The 13,301-nt window shown below is 53.3% G+C and overlaps 2 protein-coding genes across 2 annotated transcripts; both read left to right on the top strand.

Annotated features, from left to right (window-relative positions):
* Positions 1-6,615: 6,615 nt before the first annotated feature.
* Positions 6,616-8,181, top strand: LOC120436850 (mucin-5AC-like; the record flags this gene model as incomplete). The annotated part of the gene is made up of 1 exon (XM_039607696.1): positions 6,616-8,181. A coding segment is annotated over one exon (1,566 nt), but the record flags the coding sequence as incomplete, so codon positions are not given.
* Positions 8,182-8,661: 480 nt separating this feature from the next.
* On the top strand, positions 8,662-9,795 carry LOC120436862 (mucin-5AC-like; the record flags this gene model as incomplete). The annotated part of the gene is made up of 1 exon (XM_039607709.1): positions 8,662-9,795. A coding segment is annotated over one exon (1,134 nt), but the record flags the coding sequence as incomplete, so codon positions are not given.
* Between the last annotated feature and the right edge of the window lie 3,506 nt (positions 9,796-13,301).

Genomic DNA, 13,301 nt, shown 5'->3' with positions numbered 1-13,301 from the left:
CTGCATCTCCAACAACCACAACACCGGCTCCAACAACCACAACAGCAACAACCACAAAAGCAACAGCAACAACCACAACAGCCGCACCAACGACCACAACTGCAGCTCCAACAACCACAACACCGGCTCCAACAACCACAACAGCAACAACCACAACAGCAACAGCAACAACCACAACAGCGGCACCAACCACCACAACAGCAGCACCAACAACCACAACAGCCGAGGCAACAACCACGACTGCATCTCCCACAACCACAACAGCGGCACCAACAACCACAACAGCTGCACCAACAACCACGACTGCATCTCCCACAACCACAACAGCGGCACCAACAACCACAACAGCCGCACCAACAACCACGACTGCATCTCCAACAACCACAACAGCCGCACCAACATCCACTACTGCATCTCCCACAACCACAACAGCGGCACCAACAACCACAACAGCTGCACCAACGACGGCGATTTCAGCTCCAACAACGACAACAGCAGCACAAACAACCACGACTGCAGTTCCAACAACCACAACAGCCGCAGCAACAACCACGACTGCAGCTCCAACAACAACAACACCGACTCCAACAACCACAACAGCAACAACCACAACAGCCGCACCAACAACCACGACTGCATCTCCAACAACAACAACAGCCGCACCAACATCCACTACTGCATCTCCCACAATCACAACAGCGGCACCAACAACCACAACAGCTGAGGCAACAACCACGACTGCAGCTCCAACAACAACAACACCGACTCCAACAACCACAACAGCAACAACCACAACAGTCGCACCAACAACCACGACTGCAGCTCCAACAACCACAACAGCCGCACCAACAACCACAACAGCAACAACCACAAAAGCAACAGCAACAACCACAACAGCCGCACCAACGACCACAACTGCAGCTCCAACAACCACAACACCGCTCCAACAACCACAACAGCAACAACCACAACAGCAACAGCAACAACCACAACAGCGGCACCAACCACCACAACAGCAGCACCAACAACCACAACAGCCGAGGCAACAACCACGACTGCATCTCCAACAACCACAACACCTGCTCCAACAACCACAACAGCAACAACCACAAAAGCAACAGCAACAACCACAACAGCCGCACCAACGACCACAGCTGCAGCTCCAACAACCACAACACCGGCTCCAACAACCACAACAGCAACAACCACAACAGCAACAGCAACAACCACAACAGCAGCAAAAACAACCACAACAGCATCACCAACAACCACATCAGCCGAGGCAACAACCACGACTGCAGCTCCAACAACAACAACACCGACTCCAACAACCTCAACACCGCAACAACCACAACAGCAACAACCACAACAGCCGCACCAACAACCACGACTGCAGCTCCAACAACCACAACAGCTGCAACAACATCCACTACTGCATCTCCCACAACCACAATAGCGGCACCAACAACCACAACAGCAGCACAAACAACCACAACAGCATCACCAACAACCACATCAGCGTCCAGCAACCACCACAACAGCAGCACCAACAACCACAACAGCCGAGGCAACAACCACAACTGCATCTCCCACAACCACAACAGCGGCACCAACAACCACAACAGCAGCACAAACAACCACAACAGCATCACCAACAACCACAACAGCCGAGGCAACAGCCACGACTGCATCTCCAACAACCACAACACCGACTCCAACAACCACAACAGCAACAACCACAACAGCCGCACCAACAACCACGACTGCAGCTCCAACAACCACAACACCCACAGCAAAACTACAACTGCAGCTCCAATAACAACAACACCGACTCCAACAACCACAACAGCAACAGCAACAACCACGACTGCAGCTCCAACAACCACAACAGCCGCACCAACATCCACTACTGCATCTCCCACAACCACAACAGCGGCACCAACCGCCACAACAGCAGCACCAACAACCACAACAGCCGCAGCAACAACCACGACTGCAGCTCCAACAACCACATCAGCGTCATCAACCACCACAACAGCAGCACCAACAACCACAACAGCCGAGGCAACAACCACGACTGCATCTCCCACAACCACAACACCGACTCCAACAACCACAACAGCAACAACCACAACAGCCGCACCAACATCCACTACTGCATCTCCCACAACCACAACAGCGGCACCAACAACCACAACAGCAGCACCAACAACCACAAAAGCAGCACCAACAACCACAACAGCCGAGGCAACAACCACGACTGCAGCTCCAACAACAACAACACCGACTCCAACATCCACAACAGCAACATCCACAACAGCAACAACCACAACAGCCGCACCAACAACCACAACAGCCGAGGCAACAACCACTACTGCATCTCCCACAACCACAACACCGACTCCAACAACCACAACAGCAACAACCACAACAGCCGCACCAACAACCACGACTGCAGCTCCAACAACCACAAAAGCCGCACCAACAACCACGACTGCAGCTCCAACAACCACAACAGCCGCAACAACATCCACTACTGCATCTCCCACAACCACAACAGCGGCACCAACAACCACAACAGCAGCACAAACAACCACAATAGCATCACCAACAACCACATCAGCCGAGACAACAACCACGACTGCATCTCCCACAACCACAACAGCAACAACCACAACAGCCGCACTAACAACCACGACTGCAACTCCAACAACCACAACAGCCGCATTCAACATCCACTACTGCATCTCCCACAACCACAACAGCGGCACCAACCGCCACAACAGCAGCACCAACAACCACAACAGCCGCGGCAACAACCACGACTGCAGCTCCAACAACCACAACAGCCGCAACAACATCCACTACTGCATCTCCCACAACCACAACAGCGGCACCAACAACCACAACAGCTGCACCAACAACCACGACTGCATCTCCCACAACCACAACAGCGGCACCAACAACCACAACAGCCGCACCAACAACCACGACTGCATCTCCAACAACCACAACAGCCGCACCAACATCCACTACTGCATCTCCCACAACCACAACAGCGGCACCAACAACCACAACAGCTGCACCAACGACGGCGATTTCAGCTCCAACAACGACAACAGCAGCACAAACAACCACGACTGCAGTTCCAACAACCACAACAGCCGCGGCAACAACCACAACTGCAGCTCCAACAACAACAACACCGACTCCAACAACCACAACAGCAACAACCAGAACAGCCGCACCAACAACCACGACTGCATCTCCAACAACAACAACAGCCGCACCAACATCCACTACTGCATCTCCCACAATCACAACAGCGGCACCAACAACCACAACAGCTGAGGCAACAACCACGACTGCAGCTCCAACAACAACAACACCGACTCCAACAACCACAACAGCAACAACCACAACAGCCGCACCAACAACCACGACTGCAGCTCCAACAACCACAACAGCCACACCAACATCCACTACTGCATCTCCCACAACCACAACAGCGGCATCAAACACCACAACAGCAGCACCAACAACCACAACAGCCGAGGCAACAACCACGACTGCATCTCCAACAACCACAACACCGGCTCCAACAACCACAACAGCAACAACCACAAAAGCAACAGCAACAACCACAACAGCCGCACCAACGACCACAACTGCAGCTCCAACAACCACAACACCGGCTCCAACAACCACAACAGCAACAACCACAACAGCAACAGCAACAACCACAACAGCGGCACCAACCACCACAACAGCAGCACCAACAACCACAACAGCCGAGGCAACAACCACGACTGCATCTCCCACAACCACAACAGCGGCACCAACAACCACAACAGCTGCACCAACAACCACGACTGCATCTCCCACAACCACAACAGCGGCACCAACAACCACAACAGCCGCACCAACAACCACGACTGCATCTCCAACAACCACAACAGCCGCACCAACATCCACTACTGCATCTCCCACAACCACAACAGCGGCACCAACAACCACAACAGCTGCACCAACGACGACGATTTCAGCTCCAACAACGACAACAGCAGCACAAACAACCACGACTGCAGTTCCAACAACCACAACAGCCGCAGCAACAACCACGACTGCAGCTCCAACAACAACAACACCGACTCCAACAACCACAACAGCAACAACCACAACAGCCGCACCAACAACCGACTGCATCTCCAACAACAACAACAGCCGCACCAACATCCACTACTGCATCTCCCACAATCACAACAGCGGCACCAACAACCACAACAGCTGAGGCAACAACCACGACTGCAGCTCCAACAACAACAACACCGACTCCAACAACCACAACAGCAACAACCACAACAGCCGCACCAACAACCACGACTGCAGCTCCAACAACCACAACAGCCGCACCAACAACCACAACAGCAACAACCACAAAAGCAACAGCAACAACCACAACAGCCGCACCAACGACCACAACTGCAGCTCCAACAACCACAACACCGGCTCCAACAACCACAACAGCAACAACCACAACAGCAACAGCAACAACCACAACAGCGGCACCAACCACCACAACAGCAGCACCAACAACCACAACAGCCGAGGCAACAACCACGACTGCATCTCCAACAACCACAACACCTGCTCCAACAACCACAACAGCAACAACCACAAAAGCAACAGCAACAACCACAACAGCCGCACCAACGACCACAGCTGCAGCTCCAACAACCACAACACCGGCTCCAACAACCACAACAGCAACAACCACAACAGCAACAGCAACAACCACAACAGCAGCAAAAACAACCACAACAGCATCACCAACAACCACATCAGCCGAGGCAACAACCACGACTGCAGCTCCAACAACAACAACACCGACTCCAACAACCTCAACACCGGCAACAACCACAACAGCAACAACCACAACAGCCGCACCAACAACCACGACTGCAGCTCCAACAACCACAACAGCTGCAACAACATCCACTACTGCATCTCCCACAACCACAATAGCGGCACCAACAACCACAACAGCAGCACAAACAACCACAACAGCATCACCAACAACCACATCAGCGTCAGCAACCACCACAACAGCAGCACCAACAACCACAACAGCCGAGGCAACAACCACAACTGCATCTCCCACAACCACAACAGCGGCACCAACAACCACAACAGCAGCACAAACAACCACAACAGCATCACCAACAACCACAACAGCCGAGGCAACAGCCACGACTGCATCTCCAACAACCACAACACCGACTCCAACAACCACAACAGCAACAACCACAACAGCCGCACCAACAACCACGACTGCAGCTCCAACAACCACAACACCCACAGCAAAAACTACAACTGCAGCTCCAATAACAACAACACCGACTCCAACAACCACAACAGCAACAGCAACAACCACGACTGCAGCTCCAACAACCACAACAGCCGCACCAACATCCACTACTGCATCTCCCACAACCACAACAGCGGCACCAACCGCCACAACAGCAGCACCAACAACCACAACAGCCGCGGCAACAACCACGACTGCAGCTCCAACAACCACATCAGCGTCATCAGCCACCACAACAGCAGCACCAACAACCACAACAGCCGAGGCAACAACCACGACTGCATCTCCCACAACCACAACACCGACTCCAACAACCACAACAGCAACAACCACAACAGCCGCACCAACATCCACTACTGCATCTCCCACAACCACAACAGCGGCACCAACAACCACAACAGCAGCACCAACAACCACAAAAGCAGCACCAACAACCACAACAGCCGAGGCAACAACCACGACTGCAGCTCCAACAACAACAACACCGACTCCAACATCCACAACAGCAACATCCACAACAGCAACAACCACAACAGCCGCACCAACAACCATAACAGCCGAGGGCAACAACCACTACTGCATCTCCCACAACCACAACACCGACTCCAACAACCACAACAGCAACAACCACAACAGCCGCACCAACAACCACGACTGCAGCTCCAACAACCACAAAAGCCGCACCAACAACCACGACTGCAGCTCCAACAACCACAACAGCCGCAACAACATCCACTACTGCATCTCCCACAACCACAACAGCGGCACCAACAACCACAACAGCAGCACAAACAACCACAATAGCATCACCAACAACCACATCAGCCGAGACAACAACCACGACTGCATCTCCCACAACCACAACAGCAACAACCACAACAGCCGCACTAACAACCACGACTGCAACTCCAACAACCACAACAGCCGCACCAACATCCACTACTGCATCTCCCACAACCACAACAGCGGCACCAACCGCCACAACAGCAGCACCAACAACCACAACAGCCGCAGCAACAACCACGACTGCAGCTCCAACAACCACAACAGCCGCAACAACATCCACTACTGCATCTCCCACAACCACAACAGCGGCACCAACAACCACAACAGCAGCACCAACAACCACAAAAGCAGCACCAACAACCACAACAGCCGAAGCAACAACCACGACTGCAGCTCCAACAACAACAACACCGACTCCAACAACCACAACAGCAACAACCACAACAGCCGCACCAACAACCACAACAGCCGAGGCAACAACCACTACTGCATCTCCCACAACCACAACACCGACTCCAACAACCACAACAGCAACAACCACAACAGCCGCACCAACAACCACGACTGCAACTCCAACAACCACAACAGCCGCACCAACATCCACTACTGCATCTCCCACAACCACAACAGCGGCACCAACCGCCACAACAGCAGCACCAACAACCACAACAGCCGCGGCAACAATCACGACTCCAGCTCCAACAACAACAACACCGACTCCAACAACCACAACAGCAAGAACCACAACAGCCGCACCAACAACCACGACTGCATCTCCAACAACCACAACAGCCGCACCAACTTCCACTACTGCATCTCCCACAACCACAACAGCAGCACCAACAACCACAACAGCAGCACCAACAACCACAAAAGCAGCACCAACAACCACAACAGCCGAGGCAACAACCACGACTGCAGCTCCAACAACAACAACACCGACTCCAACAACCACAACAGCAACAACCACAACAGCCGCACCAACAACCACGACTGCAGCTCCAACAACCACAACAGCTGCAACAACATCCACTACTGCATCTCCCACAACCACAATAGCGGCACCAACAACCACAACAGCAGCACAAACAACCACAACAGCATCACCAACAACCACATCAGCGTCAGCAACCACCACAACAGCAGCACCAACAACCACAACAGCCGAGGCAACAACCACAACTGCATCTCCCACAACCACAACAGCGGCACCAACAACCACAACAGCAGCACAAACAACCACAACAGCATCACCAACAACCACAACAGCCGAGGCAACAGCCACGACTGCATCTCCAACAACCACAACACCGACTCCAACAACCACAACAGCAACAACCACAACAGCCGCACCAACAACCACGACTGCAGCTCCAACAACCACAACACCCACAGCAAAAACTACAACTGCAGCTCCAATAACAACAACACCGACTCCAACAACCACAACAGCAACAGCAACAACCACGACTGCAGCTCCAACAACCACAACAGCCGCACCAACATCCACTACTGCATCTCCCACAACCACAACAGCGGCACCAACCGCCACAACAGCAGCACCAACAACCACAACAGCCGAGGCAACAACCACGACTGCATCTCCCACAACCACAACACCGACTCCAACAACCACAACAGCAACAACCACAACAGCCGCACCAACATCCACTACTGCATCTCCCACAACCACAACAGCGGCACCAACAACCACAACAGCAGCACCAACAACCACAAAAGCAGCACCAACAACCACAACAGCCGAGGCAACAACCACGACTGCAGCTCCAACAACAACAACACCGACTCCAACATCCACAACAGCAACATCCACAACAGCAACAACCACAACAGCCGCACCAACAACCACAACAGCCGAGGCAACAACCACTACTGCATCTCCCACAACCACAACACCGACTCCAACAACCACAACAGCAACAACCACAACAGCCGCACCAACAACCACGACTGCAGCTCCAACAACCACAAAAGCCGCACCAACAACCACGACTGCAGCTCCAACAACCACAACAGCCGCAACAACATCCACTACTGCATCTCCCACAACCACAACAGCGGCACCAACAACCACAACAGCAGCACAAACAACCACAATAGCATCACCAACAACCACATCAGCCGAGACAACAACCACGACTGCATCTCCCACAACCACAACAGCAACAACCACAACAGCCGCACTAACAACCACGACTGCAACTCCAACAACCACAACAGCCGCACCAACATCCACTACTGCATCTCCCACAACCACAACAGCGGCACCAACCGCCACAACAGCAGCACCAACAACCACAACAGCCGCGGCAACAATCACGACTCCAGCTCCAACAACAACAACACCGACTCCAACAACCACAACAGCAAGAACCACAACAGCCGCACCAACAACCACGACTGCATCTCCAACAACCACAACAGCCGCACCAACTTCCACTACTGCATCTCCCACAACCACAACAGCAGCACCAACAACCACAACAGCAGCACCAACAACCACAAAAGCAGCACCAACAACCACAACAGCCGAGGCAACAACCACGACTGCAGCTCCAACAACAACAACACCGACTCCAACAACCACAACAGCAACAACCACAACAGCCGCACCAACAACCACGACTGCAGCTCCAACAACCACAACAGCCGCAACAACATCCACTACTGCAACTCCCACAACCACAACAGCGGCACCAACAACCACAACAGCAGCACCAACAACCACAACAGCCGAGACAACAACCACGACTGCATCTCCCACAACCACAACACCGACTCCAACAACCACAACAGCAACAACCACAACAGCCGCACCAACAACCACAACTGCAGCTCCAACAACCACAACAGCCGCACCAACATCCACTACTGAATCTCCCACAACCACAACAGCGGCACCAACCGCCACAACAGCAGCACCAACAACCACAACAGCCGGAGCTCCAACCACGACTGCAGCTCCAACAACAACAACACTGACTCCAACAAACACAACAGCAACAACCACAACAGCCGCACCAACATCCACTACTGCATCTCCCACAACCACAACAGCGGCACCAACAACCACAAAAGCAGCACCAACAACCACAACAGCCGAGGCAACAACCACGACTGCATCTCCAACAACCACAACACCGACTCCAAAAACCACAACAGCAACAACCACAACAGCCGCACCAACAACCACGACTGCAGCTCCAACAACCACAACAGCCGCAACAACATCCACTACTGCATCTCCCACAACCACAACAGCGGCACCAACAACCACAACAGCAGCACCAACAACCACAACAGCCGAGGCAACAACCACAACTCCATCTCCCACAACCACAAAAGCATCACCAACAACCACAACAGCCGAGGCAACAGCCACGACTGCATCTCCAACAACCACAACACCGACTCCAACAACCACAACAGCAACAACCACAACAGCCGCACCAACAACCATGACTGCAGCTCCAATAACAACAACACCGACTCCAACAACCACAACAGCAACAGCAACAACCACGACTGCAGCTCCAACAACCACAACAGCCGCACCAACATCCACTACTGCATCTCCCATTAAACCACAACAGTGGCACCAACCGCCACAACAGCAGCACCAACAACCACAACAGCAACAGCAACAACCACGACTGCAGCTCCAACAACCACAACAGCCGCACCAACATCCACTACTGCATCTCCCACAACCACAACAGTGGCACCAACCGCCACAACAGCAGCACCAACAACCACAACAGCAACAGCAACAACCACGACTGCAGCTCCAACAACCACAACAGCCGCACCAACATCCACTACTGCATCTCCCACAACCACAACAGCGGCACCAACCGCCACAACAGCAGCACCAACAACCACAACAGCCGCAGCAACAACCACGACTGCAGCTCCAACAACAACAACAACACCGACTCCAACAACCACAACAGCAACAACTACAACAGCCGTACCAACAACCACGACTGCATCTCCAACAACCACAACAGCCACACCAACATCCACTACTGCATCTCCCACAACCACAACAGCGGCACCAACAACCACAACAGCAGCACCAACCGCCACAACAGCAGCACCAACAACCACAACAGCCGGAGCTCCAACTACGACTGCAGCTCCAACAACAACAACACTGACTCCAACAACCACAACAGCAACAACCACAACAGCCTCACCAACAACCACGACTGCATCTCCAACAACCACAACAGCCGCACCAACATCCACTACTGCATCTCCCACAACCACAACACCGACTCCAACAACCACAACAGCAACAACCACAACAGCAACAACCACAACAGCCGCACCAACAACCACAACAGCCGAGGCAACAACCACGACTGCATCTCCCACAACCACAACACCGACTCCAACAACCACAACAGCAACAACCACAACAGCCGCACCAACAACCACGACTGCAACTCCAACAACCACAACAGCCGCACCAACATCCACTACTGCATCTCCCACAACCACAACAGCGGCACCAACCGCCACAACAGCAGCACCATCAACCACAACAGCCGCAGCAACATTCACGACTCCAGCTCCAACAACAACAACACCGACTCCAACAACCACAACAGCAAGAACCACAACAGCCGCACCAACAACCACGACTGCATCTCCAACAACCACAACAGCCGCACCAACTTCCACTACTGCATCTCCCACAACCACAACAGCAGCACCAACAACCACAACAGCAGCACCAACAACCACAAAAGCAGCACCAACAACCACAACAGCCGCGGCAACAACCACGACTGCAGCTCCAACAACAACAACACCGACTCCAACAACCACAACAGCAACAACCACAACAGCCGCACCAACAACCACGACTGCAGCTCCAACAACCACAACAGCCGCAACAACATCCACTACTGCAACTCCCACAACCACAACAGCGGCACCAACAACCACAACAGCAGCACCAACAACCACAACAGCCGAGACAACAACCACGACTGCATCTCCCACAACCACAACACCGACTCCAACAACCACAACAGCAACAACCACAACAGCCGCACCAACAACCACAACTGCAGCTCCAACAACCACAACAGCCGCACCAACATCCACTACTGAATCTCCCACAACCACAACAGCGGCACCAACCGCCACAACAGCAGCACCAACAACCACAACAGCCGGAGCTCCAACCACGACTGCAGCTCCAACAACAACAACACTGACTCCAACAACCACAACAGCAACAACCACGACAGCCGCACCAACAACCACGACTGCATCTCCAACAACCACAACAGCCGCACCAACATCCACTACTGCATCTCCCACAACCACAACAGCGGCACCAACAACCACAAAAGCAGCACCAACAACCACAACAGCCGAGGCAACAACCACGACTGCATCTCCAACAACCACAACACCGACTCCAAAAACCACAACAGCAACAACCACAACAGCCGCACCAACAACCACGACTGCAGCTCCAACAACCACAACAGCCGCAACAACATCCACTACTGCATCTCCCACAACCACAATAGCGGCACCAACAACCACCACAGCAGCACAAACAACCACAACAGCATCACCAACAACCACATCATCGTCAGCAACCACCACAACAGCAGCACCAACAACCACAACAGCCGAGGCAACAGCCACAACTGCATCTCCCACAACCACAACAGCGGCACCAACAACCACAACAGCAGCACCAACAACCACAACAGCCGAGGCAACAACCACAACTGCGTCTCCCACAACCACAACAGCATCACCAACAACCACAACAGCCGAGGCAACAGCCACGACTGCATCTCCAACAACCACAACACCAACTCCAACAACCACAACAGCAACAACCACAACAGCCGCACCAACAACCACGACTGCAGCTCCAATAACAACAACACCGACTCCAACAACCACAACAGCAACAGCAACAACCACGACTGCAGCTCCAACAACCACAACAGCCGCACCAACATCCACTACTGCATCTCCCACAACCACAACAGCGGCACCAACCGCCACAACAGCAGCACCAACAACCACAACAGCAACAGCAACAACCACGACTGCAGCTCCAACAACCACAACAGCCGCACCAACATCCACTACTGCATCTCCCACAACCACAACAGCGGCACCAACAACCACAACAGCAGCACCAACAACCACAAAAGCCGCAGCAACAACCACGACTGCAGCTCCAACAACAACAACACCGACTCCAACAACCACAACAGCAACAACTACAACAGCCGCACCAACAACCACGACTGCATCTCCAACAACCACAACAGCCACACCAACATCCACTACTGCATCTCCCACAACCACAACAGCGGCACCAACAACCACAACAGCAGCACCAACAACCACAAAAGCAGCACCAACAACCACAACAGCCGAGGCAACAACCACAACACCGACTCCAACAACCACAACAGCAACAACCACAACAGCCGCACCAACAACCACGACTGCAACTCCAACAACCACAACAGCCGCAACAAAATCCACTACTGCATCTCCCACAACCACAACAGCGGCACCAACAACCACAACAGCAGCACAAACAACCACAACTGCATCACCAACAACCACAACAGCAACAGCAACAACCACAACAGCAGCACCAACAACCACAGCTACAGCTCCAACAACCACAACACCGGCTCCAACAACCACAACAGCAGCACAAACAACCACGACTGCATCTCCAACAACCACAACAGCCGCACCAACATCCACAACAGCCGAGGCAACAACCACGACTGGAGCTCCAACAACAACAACACCGGCTCCAACAACCACAACAGCAGCACAACCAACCACAACAGCATCACCAACAACCACATCAGCGTCAGCAACCACCACAACAGCAGCACCAACAACCACAACAGCCGAGGCAACAACCACGACTGCAGCTCCAACAACCACAACAGCCGCACCAACATCCACTACTGCATCTCCCACAACCAAAACAGCGGCACCAACAACCACAATAGCCGCACCAACAACCACGACTGCAGCTCCAACAACCACAACAGCTGCACCAACATCCACTACTGCATCTCCCACAACCAAAACAGCGGCACCAACAACCACA

This window comes from Oreochromis aureus, unplaced genomic scaffold (assembly GCF_013358895.1).
Source record: "Oreochromis aureus strain Israel breed Guangdong unplaced genomic scaffold, ZZ_aureus HiC_scaffold_25, whole genome shotgun sequence".
In the NCBI taxonomy this organism is placed as follows: domain Eukaryota; kingdom Metazoa; phylum Chordata; class Actinopteri; order Cichliformes; family Cichlidae; genus Oreochromis; species Oreochromis aureus.
Note: the sequence above shows the minus strand (reverse complement) of the source record. Positions and strands in the feature narration are given on the sequence as shown.